The sequence below is a fragment of the Hypanus sabinus genome, chromosome 17, assembly GCF_030144855.1.
Source record: "Hypanus sabinus isolate sHypSab1 chromosome 17, sHypSab1.hap1, whole genome shotgun sequence".
Classification (NCBI taxonomy): Eukaryota; Metazoa; Chordata; class Chondrichthyes; order Myliobatiformes; family Dasyatidae; genus Hypanus; species Hypanus sabinus.
The window spans coordinates 8185033-8209673 of NC_082722.1; the positions used below are offsets into that span (position 1 = coordinate 8185033).

At 43.0% G+C, this 24641-nt stretch overlaps 1 protein-coding gene across 2 annotated transcripts in view; it reads right to left on the reverse strand.

Moving 5' to 3' along the window:
- LOC132406679 (RNA-binding Raly-like protein) overlaps positions 1-24641 on the reverse strand; it is a 1147695-nt gene that overhangs the window by 30408 nt on the left and 1092646 nt on the right. The window contains exons 8-9 of one of the 2 annotated variants that reach the window (XM_059992523.1): positions 17267-17460; positions 1026-1093 (exon numbers count right to left, since the gene is read on the reverse strand). In XM_059992523.1, coding sequence (XP_059848506.1) covers positions 1055-1093; positions 17267-17460 — 233 coding nt within the window. In that variant the 3' untranslated portion in view covers positions 1026-1054. The remainder of the gene's footprint in view (positions 1-1025; positions 1094-17266; positions 17461-24641) is intronic. The other variant, XM_059992524.1, reaches the window with a different exon arrangement.

A 24641-nucleotide genomic window follows, 5' to 3' on the forward strand; every position in this document is an offset into this window, starting at 1 on the left:
GGAAACATCTTCCCAACAACCACTCTATCCAGGCCTTTCAATATCTGGTGGGGTTTCAATGAGATTATTTTGAACACCATTAAGTACAGGCCCAGAGACATCAAGTGCTCTTCATATTGCCAGGATCTTGGGAACTGCTCTGTGTCCTCTCAAGGGCCAGCATATCTTTCCTTAGATACGGGGCCAAATATTGCTCAAAACTGACCAGAGAACCCTTGGTAACTTATTTTACTCAGGGATACAGATGAGCTCAATGAGATTTCCCTCTCTCCTTGATCTCAGAGCAGGTTAAAATGTTGGCGCACAATTGTGAGCTGAAGGGCAGAGGGCAACTAAGTGAGACTTGGGGGTTAAAACATAAAATAGATGGTGGGGCACCACACAGAACAGCTCGGAAGAGCAGAAGAGAGTCTGTGAAGTTTGCTTCACGTCCACCAGTGCAGGCAGCTCGAGTCTGAGAACTCCTTCCAAAGTTGACACACCAGACAGCTGTGCTTCAATCCTCCACTGGGCTGGATCTTGTGCTGAAGATTTGGAGCAGCATGGGTTCTGCCTGGTTGAAGATAGGGCTACTGTTGGTGGGCTAGAAGGGGGAATGTGGAAGAAGCCACTAAACATGCAGCAGATAAGAGAGGGGCATCTAAGAGGCTCTTAGTTAGGCACATGAACACACAGAGAAAGGAGGGGCATGGACAATGTGCAGGCTGATCTTCCCAATCTTTGTCTCACCATTTTGGGGGGAAGGGCCGTATGGTGTCCAAGAGCAAATCTCAGAGCCAGTCCTAGTTGTGAGAAGAGGTCCAAAGCAACAACTGAGAGATCATTGTAGCTCAACCCACGCCCCTGTCAGTGTCAGCAGTGGTGACGGGACCCAGTGTTGTCTGTGTACAGTGATGTTGACTGCCACCATCGATCTCAGGTCTGGAAACACAGCCAGGGAACTTAAAGGTAAAGTGAATAATACTCTCACCTACCCTTCAAACACCACAGAGAGCAGCTAATTGGCAACAGAAAATGGCACGAACCTGAGCCCTGCAGCTCACAAGGGCTGTTTCTACTGTGTATCGGGTGTTTTCGGAGTGTGGTTATTCATCTAGAAGAAAAAACAGGTGAGGGGAGGATTGGGGGAGAAAGAGCACAGTTAATGCACAGGACACCTGACAGATACACTCAAAGCCCAAATCCGGGGGCTTGGCTTCAGACCACACCCAACGCTGACTCAGAAACGGAATACTGTGCTACACTTGGACCACGATGGAGAAGGTCATTCACTCCATCAAGTCTAAGCTATCTCCCGGTACATTCACATCAGCTGTTATTTACCTGACCTCTCTCATTTGCCTATAAAATCTTCCCACCTCTCCAACCACCCACTTACAAATAGAAACAGGGAAGGGTTAGATTGATCTTTCTGTAGGCTGAAAGATCGGCACAACATCATGGGCTGAAGGGCCTGTACTGTGCTGTAATGTTCTTTATTTTAAGTCCTACACTCTGGTCAATTTACAGCGACTGGTCGGCCTACCAAACTGCACACCTCTAGGATGTAGGGACATGGGAGCAAACCAGAGTATTGGGGGGAGTGGGGGAGAACGTGCAGACTGCACATGTTCAGAATTGAACCCGTGTCGCTGGAGCTGAGGGGTTACCAGCACTAAACTGTGCTGTCACACAGCCTTAGGGTTAACAGCAGGCATCCTGTCCCTCTGCCCATCCATTATCCTCAGCTCCTGGGACCATTCTCTCTCCTCCAGAGGTATGGCATTGCTGACAATGGGGTGCCCACCCCACACCCCCTGCCTTTACACTTTGTTCGTGGCCTTCCTTGACTGAGATGGAAATGGGAAGGAGCCAATGGGCAGTTCTTCTCCTCTGGCTCAATTCCACCCTGGATATTTGCTCAGCCCTGCCCTTCAGTCTGTTTGCTTCTGACCTCCCTCACCACAGCCATGTTACTGGCCTGCACTTCCCACTCCTCAGCCAGCTGATTGGGAGAATTGAGGCTTAGGCTTTGGACACTGACATCGATTCTTCATATTCGATTCTTCGAATATGAAGGCAGAAGACAGGTTAATAGCAGTGTGGAGGAACAGCTGGATCTTGGGGTCCACGTTCATAGATCCATCAAATTAACCATGCAAGTTGATAGGATTGCTCAGAAGACGTATGTTTATATGGTGTGTTGGTTCACTGGGCAGCAGATTGAGTTCAAGAGCTGCCAAGTATAGTTGCAACTCTATGAAACCCTGGTTAGAGCACACAGAGTATTATGTTCAGTTCTGGATGCCTCATTATAGGAAGGATACGGAAGCTTTAGAGAGGAGGCAAAGGAAATTTATCAAGATACTACCTGGATTAGAGAGCATGTCTTATTATAAAAGGATGAGCAAGCTAGGACTCTTTCTTTGGATGGAAGGAGAATGGGGGGTGATTAGAGGCATAGATTGTGTGGATAACCAGAGACTTTTCCCCAAGGCAGAAATGGCTAATACCAGGGGGGCTTAATTTTAAAGTAATTGAGGGCCCATATGTCCAAAGATAAATTGGCACATATTTTTCCGAATATAAGCCCTATTTATGATAGATGTAACACAGAAATGGCTACTTTAACTCATATGTTTTGGTCATGAGTAAGTTTAAATAATTTTTGGAGGGATGTGTTTGGAATATTATCTACAGTTATAGATATGGATGTTCAGCCTAATCCACTTACAGCAATTGTTGGGATTATTCCAGAGGAAGCAAGCAAAGTGTCTGCTTCCGCCCAACATGTGATAGCTTTTCAACTTTACTGACTAGGAGAGCAATTTTGCTACACTGGAAAGAATCTAATCCACCTTCTGTTTTCTATTGGCTCTCCTCCATTATGTCATGTCTGAGCTTGGAGAAAATTAGAAGCCGGACATTTGATACATCCTTTAATTTTGAACAAGTTTGGTGACCCTTTATTCAATATTTTCACGATTTAATTTCTATCTATCTATTTATCTATCTATCTATCTATTTATTTATTTATAAATTCTCTTTGGGGAAAATCCTTATCCATGAAGGTTCGGAGATGACTGGAAGGATGTGTTTTTTTTCTCTCTCTCTGTTTTTTCTAATTTTATGCTCAATTGGACTGCCCAATCTTTCTTTTTCTTTTCTTTTTTTTCTCTTTCTTTTTTCTTTGTTTTTGTTCCAGTTTAGTTAGTGGTTTTTTTTTCCTTATCAATAAAATTTCCAATCTTTTTTTTCTTATGATTGTTATGTAGTTTTTTTTGGACTATTGTGTATATAGCAGCATAATATTTTACTTATTTGATTTTGATATTATATACTTATTGTTTTTACTATTGCTGTTTATATGTCTTTTATATTGTCTACTTGTTAAACTCCTCTTCCGATTTGTATATTCTTTAATTGGAAATCAATAAAAAGATTGAAAAATGAAATGAATTTTAAAGTAAATGGTGGTAAGTGTAGTGGGAAAGCCAGAGGTAGGTTTTTTACAGAGGGTGGTGGGTACATGGAATATACCCACCACCCATATACATATACATGGGGTGATGGTAGAGGCAGGAACATTCAGGGCATTTAAGAGACAGATAGGCACATGGATGATAGAAAAATATGTGGGAGGGAAAGGTTAAGATTGATCTTAAAGTCGGATAAAAGGTCAGCACAACATCGTGAGCCGAAGAGCCTGTACCATGCTATTCGGTTCTATGTTTGATGTTCTATGTCTATAACACAGTGAGCCTGAGGGTGCAGGGGAAGTCTCGGAGGAAAGGAACAGGTGAAACGCTTGCTAAATGTAACAGTCAAGCATCAACTGAAGAAATAAAAATGTCTCACGAGGGAAAGAGTCACTTAATTTTAGTTCATGCAATGCTTTATGAACCCTACCTTTCATTATCTACCAAAAACAATTTCCTCTGCAAATTGCCCTAATGATGAAAGCTCATCGTAATAGCCCCAGGCTGCAGATTCAACAATCTGTGTAGAGGAGAGATTAAGGCTTAACATTTAACTCAGTGGGGAATCATCAAAGACGGAGATCAGCTCTTTATTAAATACCTTTTAAATGTGACTGATATGTAGTGCCACTGGGTCACAGCGCTCAAAGTGTGAGTAATTTGCAGGATTTAAAAGACCCTGTTGAACACCACCCAAATTACTTGCTTGTCTTTGTTCTCCAGTGCTCAGGGACAGGGGATGGGTGAAGCCCAGGCAGTTTCACAAAGGTTCCATGATGGCCTCATTAAGGCAGGTACAATAACAACACTTCAAAGACATTTGGGTAAGAGCAATTTAGAGAAATGTTAACAAATGGGACTAGCTTGGTGAAACCGTAGTCAGCATGGCTGAATTGGACTGAAGGGCTTTTCTCCATTCTGTACTGCACCATGACTAGAACACACAAACCTTGGACACTGAGACAAGGCTGGCATGTAAAGTTCAATCAATGGGAAGGAATGTTGAGTAGAGTACGTATGTGATTCATGCGTGATGGCTGATCTCTGGTCATTATTTTTTGTTATTTTACAAATGCATTTGTTTTACGATTCTTGCCATTTTTATGCTATAATTTTGCAAGTTGTTTTTCTCAAGGGAAGTATGCTACCAGCTTGAAGCAAACTTAGCGCAGCTCGAACTCATCAATGGGTGATTACTGTGCAGGCCAAGTTTTTGGGCATGTTTAGAGAGGAGGTTGATTGACAAGAGCACCAAAGGTTACAGGGAGAAGGGAGGAGAATGGGACTGAGAGGAAAATGATGGGATGGGCCGAATGGCCTAATTCTCCTCTTATGTCTTATAGTCAAAATGTTCAATGACTGAAGGAGGGAGGCAAATGGTTGGATTGAATTGTTCTCCGATCTTTAGCAACTTACTTGCAAATGTTTTGTTACCATACAAGAAGACATCATCAGTCACAGTACTGTGCTGTCACAGTACTTTCAAGGGAGGCAAAGACTACATATAGAGAGCCATGTAAATGAAAATTAATAAAATGAAATTGCAGCTGCAAATTTTAAAGAAATGTTAAATACTAGAGGTTTAAGTTGACAGGGTATGTAAAGGGTATGTATGAAGCAGGTTGATTACACAGAGAGTGGTAGGCACCTTGACCATGCTACTAGGGTGGCAGTGGAGGCAGATGCTATAGCAGAATTTAAGAAGCAATGAGAGAGATACACGGACACAGAATTTAAGAAGCAATGAGAGAGATACACGGACACAGAATTTAAGAAGCAATCAGAAAGGCACACAAACAGGCATGTCACTGAAGGATTATACACTCAGTGACTACATTATTAGGTACACCTGTATACCTGCTTATTAATGCAAATATCCAAACATTCAATCACGTGGCATCAATTCAGTACATAAGAACATACAGAATTGACAAATGCTTCAGTTGTTATTCAGACCAAACATTAGAATGGGGAAGAAATGTGATCTAATTGACTTTGAATGTAGAATGATTATTGGTGTGTTACAGAGTGGTTTGAATATCCAAGAAACTGCAGATCTCCTGGGATTTTCATGCACAACTGTCTTGAGTTTATATTACAAAAAAAGTCCACTGGGCAACAGTTCTGTGGGCAAAGTGCCTTGTTAATAAGACGGGTCAGAAGATAATGGCCAGACTGGTTCAAGTGGATAGAAAGGCGACAGGAGGTTCCTAATATAGAGGCCGCGGAGTGAGATTTGCAGTTCAAGTTGGCTTCTTGGTTGGCACAAACTAGGTGAGCAAAAAGCCTCCTCCTGTGCTGTGCTGTTTTATTCTCCAAAATCAGTAAACTGGCCAAATAATGTGGGTGGAAAGAGAAACTGTTAACCCTTCATCAGAACAATTCTCCAACCTGAAATGTTAAGCTTATTTCTCATCCCACAAACGCTGCCTGACCTGATAAATATGTCCAACCTCTTTTGAGAAGAAAGCAACTAACTCCCTTTAATTGTGAGCTGACACATTCAGCTGTACTGTCATCCCAATTTCATAACCTTCACCAGGAGAAGAAAGCTTACCAGATGCAAAACAGACTTGCACACATACATAGCTTCTTACAGGAACTGTCCAAATAACAGGATATGACAGTGCTGGTCAGTGTAAGCCTTCCAGCTCCTCACATACACCTACTGCACACAGCAGCATCCAAGAACTGAGCTGAGAGCGTGTGAACTGCAGTGACACAATGATACTCCATTGCAACGGCTTGCAGCCAACAATGCAGGATGACTGCATATGTGTTCTATGGGAATTTAAGGAACAGAAATATGAAACTAGTCAGATGAATTGGGAGCATCAGATGTGATCAGACAGTTCAATGTTTCAAAATGATTGAAAAATTGATTGACAAATATGTCTGGGGTGTTAAAGACATTCAGTCTTCATCCATTGTTCCTTCTTTATTTCTTTTAATACAGTAGCATTGGTATTGGACTTTAGTGAAATGTGGATTAGCATTCAGTCCCACAGCTCCCCTCTATACAGTCCTCGCTCCTGATTCAGACAGGTATTCAATGACAACATTTAATCCCTTCACCCACCAGTGCACATTAGCCACAATGTACGCTGTCTAAACATGGTCACCTCCCTCACTGATCAGATTCCACAGCTCATGGCGTTTGTGTCTCTATTTATCACCCTCCAGCAGCTGTCTCCACCTTCACCCCCCCAGGCCCATCGGCCTTTGTTTATGCTTGCCTCTGTTTATCACCCACCTGTCTCTGTCTCCCAATTCCACCATTTCACCATCATCCTTTACCTGTCCTCAATCCATCAATCACCTACTGGCCCCAGTCTAAGCACCCCGCCTCACAACTCCATACGTTGGCTAACATCCCCCCTTTACTCTCAGACTTGATGCAGTATCTTGACCAGAAATATGAACAATTCTTTCCCACCCCTCCCACCAAAGATGGCGCTCGATGGTCTGAGTTAGTGAGACATGACTTGCCCCACACAAAGCAACATTGACAGTCCTGTCCCTAACTAAGCCCTGGTTTACTAAACACTCATAAATCATATCCTTCAGAAACTTCTTCAGGAGCTTCCCTATCACTGATGTGAGACTCACCAGTCTATAGTTTCCAGGATTCTTCCCCTTGAACAATGGAACACTTTCTGCATATTGGCCAGAAGGAACTACATTCAGGGAAAAGGAATGGCGGCGGCCATTTTGTGAGATTGTCCTTGCAGTCATCATTTTGTGAACTGTTTGATGAATTTATTCTTGCTTTAGGATAACTTAATCTGAGCAATTCAACTTGGACACAAGGAGCTTCTGCTAAACCTAAGACCATTTTCAGATTTTAAGAACTGTTTTATTGTGTAAAATGGCAGGTCTGCAGAAGTGACTCATCATCTGGACCCAGTGTCTGGGTGAGCTGGTTTGATTGATTTGAACCAGAGTCAAAGAGAACAACAGAAGTCACCTAAGGTAGGAAGTTAAAGGCGAAGGCCATAAAACAATACAGCTTGTGGCCTTGGGCTACGTCAAATAGGAATCTGACACATCAGATGACCTCTAGCCAATGGAATTGAAACATCATAGATTGACTGGATAAGGAAAAGTATAAAAATAGAGGATTTTGGGAGCTCAAACAGCAACAACTCTCCACAGACCTACCATTGTGGATGTGGAGGACCCCCATGTTGGATATGTGCAGATTACATCAGGACTACGAGGAATGCCTGGCCAGCGGAGACACTTTTTCCCTGGTATTATATTTTCTCTTCGTTGGCAGTTTATGGAGAGACTGGGAAATGTAGTAGGTGTGCACACAGGTATTGTGTTGTGAAAATTCACGTGCTTGTGAACTGAGTCAATAAAGGTTCTTGTCAGAAATTGGAGTCTCTTTGTGCCTAACTGATCATCCTAGCTGGATAAACCTCTCTGCTGAGTCAGCGGGAGACTTGAGTTGGGCCACGTTGGTGAGGTACAGAGAATTCGCTGTTACTAACCCAGGATGAGGAATTCAGGTAAGTCTGTAAATTCAGAGGACTTGAGTTTGTAGGGGAATCCTCCAGAAATATCTTCTGGGGAAATACAGGAAGAATGCTGGTCACACTGGCGGTGTGCTGGGGAAGCTCTTGGGAAGATTGCTCAGGGAAAGTTGTCAGACAAGGAATTTAAATAACTACAGATGCCAGTGGTTGTTATGTTGTGTAACTTCAAAAACTAATCAAAAGAAACACACAGGAGCCACGATAAACTCATCTACTTAGTTTTCACTCCATTTCTTTAGTGATGTGCTCACATGACATGGTGACGTAATGACGTGTGCCATTCACGTACTTTTACACATAACCCATAATGAATTACGTAAGCTAAAAATACTTAATCAAACAATATATTTACAACATTACTCAAATGTTACTGAAATACTAAATAAACCCGAGTAGCTGTTGGCTGTTTAATTGAGGAATGGATAGAATATCAGCAGAAAATTAAAATAGAGCGAGAAGGATCAGACGAGGAAAACACTGAATATCAATTGAAAGCTAAAGCAGAATGGGATGTATTAGGAAAGGAAAACCTAGAACATCAGCAGAAAGCTGCAGCAGAACAGGAGGCTCTGTGATGTGGTAGAAAACCTTACAGAGAAACCTACTGATTTACAGGGCAGAGGATTTACTGTTTGTACCAGTTTCAGTTACAATGTGAACCGCTGGTTAAAGAAATGAGTAAACAAGAAGAAGACCAAATCACTGAGAATGAAGTGGAAGAATTGTGGAAAGAGTGCAGTGACTTAAAGATGGCAATGAAAGTGATACAGACATTAATGCATGAAAAGAAACATAACACTGGAGATCATACAAAGTGTTTAAAGCAGATACAAAAACTGCAGGGCCAACTCGCTGCAGAGAAAGAAATAATACTGTATGTGCTTTTGGATCTGAAGGACAAGAAAAGAATGAATATGGAGATAGGGATTAGAATGATAAGGGGTGATCAGATACTGTTACAATGAGGAGCTAGCACCCGAGGATCCCTCGCTGACATGCAACCAAAAGGAGCCGGTACAGGAAATCAAAAGCAGAAAATAACATACACTTCCCATTCAGGATACAGAAGCTGAGGGACATTGCAAAGGATATCAGGATATATATGTCCAGGGATGATCCTAGGTAGCTGTCCCAGGCATTAGTTACCAGACAGTAATATATGGGCTGGTTGATGCTGAGGAAAGGAGATGCACTATAACATGCTTGCATCTGAACAAACATTCCACTTTTCTGGAAACATGCCAACACACTGGGGGGTTCAAATGAGAAGTTAAAGAATACGATATTGACTGTTATGGTTAATAACAGTGGGAACTCAGTGGATGAATTATGTAAAAGTCACCAGAGGAAAGGAGAACACCCCACTGCGTTTGCATCCCATCGGTGGATGGTGTTCCAAGGGGATTGAAATAATTTAGAACCAGAACCCAGAGAGGTGAGATTGCTGAAGCCTTGATGCGGATCTTCATGCCCTGTCCAGGAACCTGCAAGGCCCCAGAGGACTGATGAGTGGTTAATATTGTACCTCTTTTTAAGAAGGGAACAAGGGAAAGTCCAGGAAACTGTGAGTCTCATGTCAGTTCTACGGATATTGCTGGAGAAAACTCTTAGGGATAGGATATATGAGAAGTTGGAAACCCATGGCCTAGTTCGGAAGAGCCAGCATGGTTTTATGTGTGGCAGGTCATGCCTTAACAACTTGAGTTTTTTACAAGGTGATGAGACAGGTTGATGAAAGTAGGGCAGTGGATGTTGTCAACATGGATTTTAGTAAGGCACTTGACACAATGCCTCACGGAAGGCTAATCTAGAAGATTAAAATGCATGGGGTCCACAGCAAATTGCTGTTTTGGATTGAGAATTGGCTTGCACATAAAAAACAAAAGATAGACTCCTGATGAAGGGTTTCGGCCTGAAACGTCGTCACTACTTCCTCCTATAGATGCTGTCTGGCCTGCTGAGTTCTGCCAGCATTTTGTGTTTTTATTAGATAGATAAAGGGATTCATTTGAGCTGGAGGTCTGTAATCAGTGGTATTTTGCAGTGATCTGTGCTGGGACGTCTGCTGTTGTGATGTGTATAAATGATTTTGGATGAAAATGTAGATGGGTGGGTTAATTAATTGGCAGATGATACCTAGATTGGTAGAGCTGTGAATCATGTGGAAGTCTGGCAAAGAATATATAGATCAGATATAGATCAGAGACAGATATGGGCAGAGAAATGGCAGGTGAAGTTTAACGCAGATACATTTGAAGTGTCACACCTTGGTAAGGCAAACGCAAGGTGACAGTACATTGTTATGGGTAAGATCCTTAACAGAGTTGCTGAGCAGAGAGATCTTGGGATGCAAGTTCATAGCTCCATGAAAGTTGCTACATGGGTTGACAGACTAGTTAAGGCGGCTTATGGAATGCTTGCTTTTATCAGTTAAGTTATTGAGTCATAAAGTCAAGTGGTTATATTGCAACTCTGCTTAGGCCACGCCTGCAGCATTGCATACAGTTCTGGTTGCCCCACTATAGGAAGGATGTTGAGGCTTTGGAGAGGGAGCAGAAGAGGTTTATCAGGACGCTGCCTGGTTTAGAGGGCATGTGCTATCATGAGAGGCTGGATAAACTTGGGTTGTTTTCTCTGGAGTGCTGGAGGCTGAGGGGAGATCTGATGGAGGTTTATTAACCATAAGTTTCTTTTCCCAGGGTTGAAATGTCTAATACCAGAGGGCATGCATTGAAGGTGAGAGGGGGTGGGTTCAAAGGGGATGTGGAGGGTAAGTTTTTCACTCAAAAAATGTGGATGCCTGTAATGTGCTGCCTGGTAAGGTGGTAGAGGCAAATACTTTAGATAGAGGCTTTTAAGAAATGTTTAGATAGGTACATGAATGTGAGGAAGATGGAGGAATTGTTTCTGGGAGGGATTAGTTTCTGGGGGGTTTTTGATTTGCCTTTGAGCCGGTTCAGCATTACATTGTGGACTGAAGGGCCTGTCCCTGTGCTCTAAACTTATGGAATACTTCAAAAGCAGCTAAAATGCTCCCCCCAGGGGCATAACGTTGAGGGATGCAGTCAGGGTAGAATTGTGGGAACGAACATTCCAGGACAGCACTCAAAGCTGCTGTTTCAGTAATGTGGGTGCTGATGCCTGGAACTGTATGGCAAACAGTTCAGTTAATCTGAATCCTAACATATCTCAGGGACTGGAGTTACAGAACGGTCAGAATACGTTGGGTTTTGGTTCATTTGGGGATGTCATGCTTTTAACTTGTTGAATGTTGTTTACTTGTGCATGGTGAATAACTTTCAGCATTTCTTTGTTTTAAAGCCTTAAAGTAACACATTTCCTCAATTTTGTCTGATGGTAACTTAATATTTTGGAGCAAGAAATTTTCTGGTTTAAAGTGTGAATGGTTTGTATGTCTCAAATGATGCATTAGGTGTGGGGGGGAGGGAGGGAGAGAGAGAGAGAGGGAGATTGTGTGATTGCTCAGTCAACATTGGGAGGAAGATTGAATTAATCCCATGCTTCAGAGAAAAAATATTGACATATTTGGCTATTCTGAAGCGAATTTGCAGGAACTCTTTGTCATTTAAGAGGTTGTACATTTTTAAGAGATTGTGTGAATACGTTGGGGGCCCACACTAAGCATTCTTTTCTTCTTTTGTTCTTTGAAAAATGTATTTAAAAATAGGATCTAGTGCTTTCCCGGCATATATTATGAATAAACTCCTCTTGGCCCTCCAGCCGGGTACAAGTGTCAATTTTAACTGGTAATCTCTGGTATCTTCATCAGGGATGACGCCTGGGTATATATAACCCCGTTGTCTGTCCCTCCCGATTCAGTAGTCCTCATCTAATCAGGTTTCCACTGTCCACCTTGTTTATACTGTTTTCACGGTTGGAATTAAGTATCTATTCTAACTTTTGCAGTTAGTTGTGAAGGTTCAGAAGGAAGTAAAGTACAGGCATGGATTTTTGTTTTGTCTTCTCTGTGGTTTTGGTTTGTGTTTATTTATTTTCCATGGAATTTGTTTTAGAGAGAAACACAGATTTCACACTGGCCATGTGAAATACAGGTTAAAGCGATGGAAATCTGTATCTCCATTTCAGATGTGAGATGCCCACATTTCAGAGGGAAACAGACATTTACAGAAAATTTTGGACAGTTAATCTGGAAATTTAGAATTGATATCTTGGAAGGTTGAGATATTTGGGGAGCTTTCCTAAAACTTGCTTTTACCAACAAGACTACTTTCTTTTTAGAGAACATGAAAGATGTTGCTCAAGACTTTTGACATACCAATTTTGAATTTAATTTCTTTAGAAAATATTTTTGATACAATCATAGTGTTTGTCATGTAACTTTTAAAATGTAAATAGAATTGAATTATTGGGTTAGTCCAAACAGCAGTTCAGCATTAATTCCTTCGCCATCTTAAAGCACATATTTATCCAGCTGCTGTAGGATGGTCAAATCAAAATGACTTGTTCAGTCAGCCCTGACTCTGCAGGGTTGAGATGTAGTTGTAAAGGGTATTAAAGTTTCCTTACAGATGATCTTTATCGAGCAGGTGTCAGGATATGATAGCAAATGAGCCAAAGAGATCATTTGTATTACAACAGAAAGTGAGGCTGGAAGGAAAGAGGATAAAGCAATACCCAAGAACATCAGCACAAACAAAGGAAAAACTCTGATTTGCATTTTAGATGGTTCCTCACCTGTACAGGATGGTGAGAGGAGAACCAGCTATGTGAGGGCAAAAGAACATAGGGTCATAAAGGTGACAGCTTATTTAAAATGATCCTGAGGGAGGAAGACAAAGGTTGACAAGTTTGCAAAACGAGTTGCTGCAACCTGACAGGGCAGTTGCAGATTGAGCAAATTGGAAGACAGAAGGAGCAACAGGTTAAGGTTATGGATTTGGCAGAGGAGCAGAAGAAACATAAAGGATTTAAAAAGTTGATAGAAGGAGCAGAGTCATAAATATACAAAGAGCTCAAGGGAGTGCTTACTAAAGACTGAGTGGTCTTTCGTGAAATCTGTGTTTCCAGGGGGAATGAAACCAAATGATCCACTGGAACCATGACCTATGGGAATATCAGCGCGCAGTAAGTGCCCTGGAAATCCTAATGGAAAGTGTAAACCTCTAAACCCAAGATTTAACACCAGATGAAGGGAATAAGGTATTTTGTTGCAATGGAATTAACTATGACTGGGATCAGGGTTGATCTTATTCCAAAGCCATTACAGCAGGCAAACGTGTCAACACTGATGTTGATACTTGCGGGACACCCAGTGACAAAAGATGACCTTTCACATTGGACTTGAGTAACTGGGGGCCAAAAAAGGAGGAATTGAGATTCAGTCTTGAATTATACCAGGGTGGATGGTTTGACATGCATGGACAAAACAAAATCTTAGGTATCCCACAGGACACAAATGCACAGTTCTTACATTGGATTTTGTGAACAAAACATGTGAGAGTTGTTTTATGTGCTTAACTAAAGCCACAGCCCTTTACGTTCATTACGGACAAACAAAAGCAGTCAACTTCTGACATGATTACTTCAGACACAATCTCTTAAAGTGAACACAACAGTTCAATGATGGATTTGTGAATTGTGTAGGAATGGGTTTGATAATGAACAATATGTGTCACCCATTACATTACCCTACACTTATATAAAATTCTAGAGATGACATTATCAAGTATCCTAGAGGGAATATAATTAGTTGTTAGGTCTAATTATTGAGCAGCTTCAACTATGATGGCCACGGTAAGATTACAGTCCTGTGGGATCACACTCATGTGAATACCGAGTGGGACAGTAATTCACACAAAAGATATCCAGTGGGGTGGTTACTTCCACATATTTTCCATAGGATATTTTGATCATCATTAACTGTACACATGAAGAATTGTACAGGTGGTAAACAGAGTGAAGAAGGTTCACAATGTGGGCAAATATCATAAGACTTGGATATCATCAAGTTACCCACCAACACATGATATTGTTATGAACGGTGCTGGGAAAGGGATAGATTTATCAAGGAGCAGACCACTAGCCTTGCCTAGAATAATTGATAAGAAAGAATCTTGTGAATTGTGGTTTCGGTACTGACGAAAATTGGTGAATACTCAGTCTTTCTTGTAGGATGCGTGGTGTGATGGGCATATTTTATAGCAACACTAGCCATGATTTATATTAAAGGATGGAAATAGTGTTCATTGGGAAGTCATAATGTGGCCATTGGAAATATGACTTTAGATCTGGTTATTGGAGGACAAACTTTGTCTCTTCCAAAAGTGACATGGTAATGAAGGAGAGCTTCATGATCCAATGCCTAATACGGATCAATAGTTTTAGGACCAATATTACTAATTTGCCACCAATTCCTGACTTGACTCATTGTGGAGGAGGCAAGCGAGAGGTGCTCTAAACGCTGCAAACTAAGTTTTAGAATTGGGGATCAAATGTTTAAATACATCTGTGAGTGGGAACAGTATCACAAGCTGCTGTAAGATCAATTTTATGTATGGCTGTAATTGTTTTGTTTAATGTGTACCGCCTTAGAAGGTGGGAGGCTAAAGTTGTGAAAGAGAAGAAATGACACAGCTGCAGAGGGTCCTTGTCAATCCTATGGGCACTCAACAGAATGAGAGGAGGATAATGATCTTTCGATCAAGTCGAGGATATGTTGGCCAGAAAGAACAACAATCAGTGAACAGGAATGGAGGCAGCCTTTTATGTGATACCGTAAAGGTTAACCTCCAAGTTGAGTTGGTTGTGAAGAAGGCAAATGCAATGTTGGCAATCATTTCTAGAGGTATTGAATATTAGAGCAGGAATGTGATGGTGGGTCTCTATAAGGCACTCGTGAAATCACACTGGGAGTATTGTGTGTGGTTTTGGGCTCCTTATTTTAGAAAGGATATACTGACATTGGAGAGGGTTCAGAAAAGATTCACAAGAATGATTCCAGGAATGAAAGGGTTACCATATAAGGAATGTCTGGCAGCTCTTGGTCTTTATTCCCTGGAGTTCAGGAGAATGAGTGGGTATCTCTGAAACATTCTGAATGTTAAAAGGCCTGAACAGATTAGATATGGCAAAGTTATTTCCCATAGTAGGGGACTTCAGGATTGAAGGACGTCCATTTAGAACTAAGATGCCGAGAAATTACTTTAGTCAGAGGGTGGTAAATCTGTGGAATCTGTTGCCACAAGCGACTGTGGAGGCCAAGTCATTGTGTGTATTTAAGGCAGAGATAAATAGGGTCTTGATTAGCCAGGGCATCAAAGGGTACGGGGTGAAAGCTCCTATATGTTATAGTCTTATGGTTTTATGTCCTTGCAGCCACCATTTTGTAAACTTTTTTGATAAACTGATTTTTGCTCTGGGATAATTTAGACAAATTGAATGAAGGAAGGAGTTTCTGCTAATGATCTGCTAAATCTGAGAACATTCTCAGGTAAGAAGCTGTTTATTGTGTAAAAAGGCAGGTTTGAAGACATCATCTGTGCCCAGTGTCGGGGTGAACTAGTCTGACTGGTTTGATCCAGCTAGAGTTGAATCCAACAAAAGAAGTCAGCTGAGGCATGAAGTTGAAGGTGAAGGTGATAAAACGATAGGTTGTAGCCCTGGGCTACATCCAATGGGAATCTGACACAGGCCAGTCACATGACCTCCAGCCAACAAAATTGAAACATCATAGATTGACCTGATAAGGAAAATGTATGGGAGTTCAGGCAGTGACAACTCTCCAGAGACCAACCATCACAGAGTGGAGGACCCCACATCGGACACGTGAAGATCACCACGGGACTAGGAGGAACAGCCGGCCAGCTTAGACTGCTTTTCCTGGGTATTGTCTCTTCTCTTCTTTGACTATTCATGGAGGGACTGGGAAATGTAGTAGGTGTGCACACAGGTATTGTGTTGTGAAAATTCACGTGCTTGTGAACTGTCATTAAAGGTTCTTGTCAGCAAGTTCTGATCATTATTACGGATATCTTTGTAATAAGCTGCTTGCCAGTCCTCTTGTACCTTGGCTGTCACTAGAGATGACACAAAGATCTTGGTCAATGCCCTTGAATCTCATTATTTGTCTCTCTCATTCCTCTAATTCTTTTAGGAGATTGGGTGCTGCTCCAGATTCCAGCACCTGCAGTCACTTCTGTCTCCAAACTTAACTTTCTTAGCCTCCTTCAGCAGCAGCTCCCAAATTCGAGACCCCTCCCACCAAGGACAAAGGCAGCAGGTGTACAGGGCCACCACTCCCTCCATGTTACACATAATGCCGACTGAGAAGTATGTCACTGATTCTTAGTCTTGAAGCTCCCTCCCTAACAGGTCTGTGGGAGCTCTAGACAGGGTCGTAACGAGGGCTTTTGGCACATTGGCCTTTATATTGACTACAGGCATTGGGATGTTATGTTGAAATTGCATAAGACATTGGTGAGAATTTTGGAGTATTATGTGCAGTTCTGGTCACCTACCTAAAGGGGAAAGATATAGAAACCTAGAAAACCTGCATCACAGTACAGGCACTTCAGCCCACAATGCTGTGCCGAACATGTACTTACTTTAGAAATTACCTTAGGGTTACCCATATTGATAAGGTTGAAAACGTACAGAGAATATTTACAAGGATGTTGCTGGGACGCGAGGACCTAAGGTATAGAGAATATGTTAGGACTTAATTCCTGGAGTGTAGGAGAATGAGGGGAGATTTGATAGAGGTATAAAAAATTATGAGGGGTATAGATTAGGTAAATGCGAGAAGACTTTTTCCACTGGGGTTGGATGAGACTAGATCTAGAGGTCATAGGTTAAAGGTGAATGATGTAATATTTGAGGGGAACCTGAGGGGGAATTTCTTCACACAGAGGGTGGTGAGAGTGTGGAGTGGTAGATGCGGGTTTGGTCACGATATTTAAGAGGTGTTTGGGTAAGTACACGGATGGGAGACGTATGGAGGACTGTGGTCAGATATACGGTGATGGAACTTGGCTGAATAATAGTTTAGCATGGACTAGATGGGCCAATGGCCTGTTTCAGTGCTCTCTCTGTGAAGCTCTGACTTTAAGGACTGAAGGGACTCATCACACCTTTACAGGGGGCAGTTATGGTTGGGCAATAAATACTGTTCTTAATAGTGATGGCAAGATCAAAGAATGTGACAGGGTTAGAGCCAGTATCAATTTGAACATGAACCTTTACACTTGATCTCGATCTTCACAACAGTGCACATGAAACCGCTCTTACCAGGTCATCTGTGCCTTCCTCGTCGAAATCATCCTCCACGCCCTCACCCTCCTCAAGGATCTCATCTCCTTCCAGTTCCCCGCCATCCAGTGTCTCCCCCTCTGTCTGCTCATCAGCTGTGGCATCGTCTGCAATGTCTGCCGTCTCCTCACCAGAGCTACGGTTTGGCGTTGCAGCGACCTCAGCCTTGGGCTCTGCAAAATGACAGGAGTTACAACTGGATTTCCAGTCTCTGGGTTGGCTGAAACACACTGTAGGGACTGGCCACACTGCCCAGCAAGTTCCTTTCTCAGACTTCCCGCACCACCATTGTCAGGCAGACACATCCACAATTTAATCTTTAGACAAGGTTGGGAGCCTGACAGCTACCGTGTGTTGTTAATGAAGAGTGTCAACTCACAATGCAGAGGTTAAGTGTTTATAAAACGAGGGCGGATCTCATTGATGCCCATCGAATACTGAAAGGCCTAGATAGTGAATCTAGAGAAGATATTTCCTAGGGTACAACCTCAGAATAGAATGAAACCCCTTTCGAATGGAGATGAAGAGGGATTTCTTTAGCCAGTGGGTAGCAAATCTGTGGAACTCATTGCCATAGATGGCCATGGTGGCCAAGTTATAGGGAATATTTAAATCAAAGGTTGATTGTGGCCTTCTGTTGGCCGAGGTTGGCCAGGGAAATAGGTTGACAGGTTCTTGATTAGTAAGAGTGTCAAAGGTTATGGGGAGAAAGCAGGTGAATGGGGTTGGGAGGGATAATTAATCAGCCATGATATAATGGTAGAGCAGATCTGATGGACTGAATGGCCTGATTCTGCTCCACTGTCTTTGAGAGTTTGGGATGTGAGAGAGTCCTCACCAGCCAGCTGCTACATGGAAACACCAAGAACGACTGAGTCAGAGAGTAACAGAGAATAGGAACAGGGTCTCCGGGCCACCATTACACTTCACTGCATTAATGTCATTTTACTCTCTGCACATTGCCATCCATTCTCCTCAGACTCACCTGCGCACAAGGGGCAAGTTACAGCAGGCAGTTTACCTACCACCCTTTAGGACTTGTGAAGAAACTGCAGAATCTGGGAGGAAACCCACGCTGTCACAGGGAGACCATTCAAACTCCCAACAGCCAACATCCGAGGTCAGGACTGAACCCTGGGATCAGGTGCAGCGAGGCAGCAGCTGTACCAGCTTCACTAGGCATAGACAATGATCAGAAGCTTTATATTTCTGCAATAACTCTCTCCCACTTTGATCTACAGGACTGTGCAAAAGTCTTAGGCACATATATATACCTAGGGTGCCTAGGACCTTTGCACAGTACTGTAGTAATTTTATGTATTGCACTGTATTGCTGCTACAAAAAAAAACAAATTTCACAATGTCAGCGAGTGATGATAAACCTAATTCTGATATAGGTCTCTGTTGGGGACTGAGAGTGGGTAGGGGGCAGGGAGAGGGGAATCATGGTTGGGGAAGAGGGAAGGGAGAGGGGAGGGAGCAAGAAGCACCAGAGAGACATTCTGTATTGATCAATAAACCAACTGTTTGGAATGAAATGACCTTGCCTGGTGTCTCAAGGCTGAGTTTGTCTGCACACATGCCACCCAGCTTCACTGCCACCTGTCCCACACCCCTCCTGTGGCACTCCATCCTCACCATTCCCAACATCCTTTGCTCATGCCAGAATTACAAACTCGCTCTCCACTCCACGTTGTCAAATACAGTACTGTGCAAAAGCTTCCCTAGCGATATATACTGAATGTGCCTAAGACTTTTGCACTTCTGTCCCTTTTCTTCCTTATGTACTTGTTCTGTCTCCCCATAATGGCAGCCATGTTAGCTCAACAACATCATGTGGTCACGAGACGCACATCTCACTTGATTTTGATACTGATGTTTCACCTACTGTATATTCTTAAACAGTACAATTGTATTTATAAGACATGAGCCCTACGTACATTGATTCAAACAAAAGTCTTAGTATTTAATCAGGGGAAGGCGAATTATGATGCTATTGGATAGGAATTGGGGAGTGTAAATGTGGAGGTTGCTTATGAAGCACCTGCGGTAGCAGATGGAGGGTATTCTGCTGGAGGTTGGTAACCAGTGGCGTTCCTCAGGGATCTGTCACTGGACACATGCTCTTTGTAATTCTTAAAAGTGTCTTGGATGAGGAAGTGGAAGGGTGGGTTTGTAAGTCTGCAGGTGACACAGAAGATAGTGGAGTCGTGCAAAGTGTGGAGGGTTGTTTTAGGTTGCCACTAGTTACTGACAGGATGCAGAGCTGTACTGAGAAGTGGAGATGGAGCTTAACTCAGAAAAGTGTGAAGTGATTCACTTTGGAAGGTCAAATTTGAAGGCAGGGTTAATTCAGGATTCTTGGCAGTGTGGAAGAACAGAGAGATCTTGGGGTCTACATCCATAGATCCCTCAATATTGCTGTGCAAGTGGATAGTGTTGTTAAGAAGGCACATGGCGTGTTGATCTCCATGAGGCAGGGGATTGAGTTCAGGAGCCATGAGATAATGTTGTAGCTTTATAAAACCCTTGATAGACCATACTTGAAGTATTGTGTTCAGTTCTGTTTGCCTCATTATAGGAAGGATGTTTAAACTTTAGAGAGGATGCAGAGGAGATTTACCAGGATGTTGCCTGGACTAGAGAGCATGTCTTATGAGTGAGATATGGCTTTTCTCTTTGAAGCGAAGGAAAAGGAACGGTGATGTTCGGCAAGGACTAGAAGGGCTGAGATGGCCTGTTTCCGTGCTGTAATTGTTATATGGTTATGTGATAGAGGGGTACAAGATGATAAGAGATGATAGATCAAGTAGATAACCAGAGACATTTTCCCAGGGTGAAAATGACAAATACAAGGGTGATTGGAGGAAAATATAGCGGGGATATCTGAGGTAAACTCTTTATAAGGAGAGTGACAGGTTTGTGGAGTGTCCTACCAGTGGTGGTGCGGAAGCAGATACATTAGAGGCATTTAAGAAACACTTTGGCACATGAATAACAGAAAAATTGAGAAGTATGTAGGAGGGAAGAGGGAGGTTGATCTTAGAGGGTTAAACGACAGGCTCAACATTGTTGGTCAAAGGGCTTGTTCTGTCCTGTAGTGTTCGATGTTCTATTCAAGAGGTCAAGATTGAAACAGGCTCTCTGTCTAATTATCCCCTGTAGCCTATCCTACTGCTCAACTCCTCCCAGACATTACCATCAGCACACACAGAAGGGGCAATTTGCAATGGCCAACTGACCTACCAATCTGCCTGTCTTTGGAAGGTGAAATGAGACTCCAGCACTGGAACACAACATTTGCAGTGCGGCCTTCAGAAAGTGCTTGACATTGGTGCTTTGTGGAAATTAAACATGTCATCAAAAATCTTGGCAAACTATAGATGTGTGGTGGAAAGTGTGCTGACTGGCCTAGTATGGGAACATCAATGCCTCTTAGCTGACAATACTACAAAAGGTAGTGGATTTGGCCCAGTACCTCACAGGTAAAACCCTCCCAACCATTCAGCATATCTACATGAAGCACTGTTGTAGGAAAACAGCATCTTTCATCAAAGATCCTCACCACCCAGCCCATGCTCTTTTCTCGTTGCTACCATCACGTAGAAGGTACAAGTGCCTCAGGACTCACACTACGAGGTTCAAGAACAATTACTACCTCTTAATCATTAGGCTCTTGAACAAAGTGGACAACTACACTCATTTAAGGACTCTTATATCTTGTTATTTCATGCTTTGTTATCAATTCATTGTTATCTGTTTATTTATATCTGCATTTGCACAGTTTGTTGTCCATTGATCCTGTTTACAGTTACTGTTCTGTAGACTTGTTAAGTATGCCCGCAGAAAAAGAATCTCAGGGTTGTATGTTGTGACATACATGTAGACAATAGACAATAGGTGCAGAAGTAGACCATTCGGCCCTTCGAGCCTGCACTGCCATTCTGAGATCATGGCTGATCATCTACTATCAATACCCGGTTCCTGCCTTGTCCCCATATCCCTTGATTCCCCTATCCATAAGATACCTATCTAGCTCCTTCTTGAAAGCACCCAGAGAATTGGCATCCACTACCTTCCGAGGCAGTGCATTCCAGACCCCCACAACTCTCTGGGAGAAGAAGTTTTTCCTTAACTCTGTCCTAAATGACCTACCCCTTATTCTCAAACCATGCCCTCTGGTACTGGACTCTCCCAGCATCTGGAACATATTTCCTGCCTCCATCTTGTCCAATCCCTTAATAATCTTATATGTTGCAATCAGATCCCCTCTCAATCTCCTTAATTCCAGTGTGTACAAGCCCAGTCTCTCTAACCTCTCTGTGTAAGACAGTCCAGACATTCGAATGGTCTACTTCTGCACCTATTGTCTATTGTCTATTGAATTAACCTTGTGAATCTACGCTGCACTTCCTCTAAATGCAAAAGGACTTCCTTGCTCTTGTACTCAATTCCCTTTGTAATAAAGGCCAACATTCCATTAGCCTTCTTCACTGCCTGCTGCACTTGCTCATTCACCTTTAGTGACTGATGAACAAGCACTCCTAGATCTCCTTGTATTTCTCCCTTACCTAACTCTACACCGTTCAGATAATAATCTGCCTTCCTGTTCTTACTCCCAAAGTGGATAACCTCACACTTATTCACATTAAACACCATCTGCCAAGTATCTGCCCACTCACCCAGCCTATCCAAGTCACCCTGAATTCTCCTAACATCCTCATCACATGTCACACTGCCACCCAGCTTAGGATCATCAGCAAACTTGCTGATGTTATTCTCAATGCCTTCATCTAAATCGTTGACGTAAATCATAAACAGCTGTGGTCCCAATACCAAGCCCTGTGGCACCCCACTAGTCACCACCTGCCATTCCGAGAAACACCCATTCACCGCTACCCTTTGCTTTCTATCTGCCAACCAGTTTTCTATCCATGTCAATGTCTTCCCCCCGATGCCCTGAGCTTTGATTTTACCCACCAATCTCCTATGTGGGACCTTATCAAATGCCTTCTGAAAATCAAGGTACACTACATCCACTGGATCTCCCTTGTCTAACTTCCTGGTTACATCCTCGAAAAACTCCAATAGATTAGTCAAGCATGATTTGCCCTTGGTAAATCCATGCTGGCTCGGCCCAATCCTGTCACTGCTATCTAGATATGCCACTGTTTCATCTTTAATAATGGACTCTAGCATCTTCCCCACTACTGATGTTAGGCTGACAGGACAATAGTTCTCTGTTTTCTCCCTCCCTCCTTTCTTAAAAAGTGGGATAACATTAGCCATTCTCCAATCCTCAGGAACTGATCCTGAATCTAAGGAACGTTGGAAAATGATTACCAATTACCATTACTCTGAGTTAGACCAGCGGGAAGGATTTAAAAAGAAGACAGCTTTATAGAGCGGGCAATGGAGTAGAGGGAGTCAGAGCAGGAGGGCTTTGGCTCAATGAGGCTTCGGCGATAACGAGTCGAGGCGAGGTAAGTTGCTTGTGAAGAATAGAAATAGGAAGTATTTCTGCGAGGCTGGTGTTCTGTACTGAGTGTTGTATGTGGGATGCCCGGGAGACTCCCAGCCTCCTGAACAACCACATCTGCCGCAGGTGCTTTGAGCTGCACCTCCTTAGGGACTGAGTTCGGGAACTGGAGATGCAGCTCGATGACCTTCGTCTGGTCAGGGAGAGTGAGGAGATGACAGATAAGAGCTATAGGCAAGTAGTCACACTGGGGCCTTGGGAGACAGATAAGTGGGTCACAGTCAGGAGAGGGAAGAGCAGGAGTCAGATGCTAGAGAGAACCCCTGTGACTGTACCCCTGAATAATAAGTACTCCTGTTTGAGTACTATTGGGGGGGGGTGTGGAATGGCCTACCCGGGGGAAGCAACATTGGTTGCACCTCTGGCACAGAGTCTGGCCCTGTGGCTCAGAAGGGTAGGGAAAGGAAGAGGATGGCAGCAGTGATAGGGAACTATATAGTTAGGGGGTCAGACAGGCGATTCTGTGGACACAGGAAAGAAGCAGGGATGGTAGTTTGCCTCCTAGGTCCCAGGGTCCAGGATGTTTCTGATCGTGCCCATGATATCCTGAAGCAGGGAGGTGAACAGTAAGAGGTCGTGGTACATATTGGTACCAATGATGTAGGCAGGAAAAAGGAGGCGTTTCTGAAAACAGACGACAGGGAGTTAGGAAAGAAGCTGAGAAGCAGGACCTCAAAGGTAATAATCTCAGGATTATTGTCTGTGCCACATGGCAATGAGTATAGGAATAGAGTGAGATGGAGGATAAATGCGTGACTGAGGGATTAGGCAGATGGACTTCAACCCAGATCAGTGAGAGGTGGTTCATTTTTGTAGGTCAACTATGATGGCAGAATATAGTATTGATGGTTAGACTCCTGGCAGTGTGGAGGATCAAGGTCTGGGTCCATAGGACGCTCAAAGCAGCCGCGCAGGTTGACTCTGTGGTTAAGAAGGCGTACGGTGTATTGGCCTTCATCAACCGTGGGATTGAGTTCAGAAGCCGAGAGGTAATGTTACAGCTATATAGGACCCTGGTCAGACCACACTTGTGCTCAGTTCTGGTCACCTCACTACAGGAAGGATGTGGAAACTATAGAAAGGGTGCAGAGGAGATTTACAAGGATGTTGCCTTTATTGGGGAGCATGCCTTATCAGAATAGGTTGAGTGAACTCGGCCTTTTCTCCTTGGAGCGACAGAGAATGAGAGGTGACTGACAGAGGTGTATAAGATGATGAGAGGCATTGATTGTGTGGATAGTCAGAGGCTTTTTCCCAGAGCTGAAATGGCTAACATGAGAGGGCACATTTTTAAGATGCTTGGAAGTAGGTACAGAGGAGATATCAGGGGTAAGTTTTTTACGCAGAGAATGGTGAGTGTGTGGAATGAGCTGCTGGTGACGCTGGTGGAGGCAGATACAATAGGGTCTTTTAAGAGTCTCCTGCACAGGTACATGGAGCTTAGAAAAATAGAGGGCTATGGGTAACCCTAGATAATTTCTAAATTAAGTATGTGCTTGGCACAGCATTGTGGGCTGAAGGGCCTGTATTGTGCTGAACGTTTTCTATTTTCAATGCTTCTATGAACCCCAAGATCCTTCTGTTCATCAACGTCACCATTCACGGCATATGTTCCCTTTGCATTTCAACTCCTAAAGTACAACACCTCATATGTGCTCTTATTAAACTCCACCTACCATTCCTCTGGCTACTTGCATAAATAATCCACTGATTAGTTTGTTGGATCCTTAACAGGAAGGGTCTGTGCTAAGGCAGAATCTAGGACCAGAGGGTACAGCCTCAGATGAGAAGGGACTGACAGAGATGAGGAGGGAT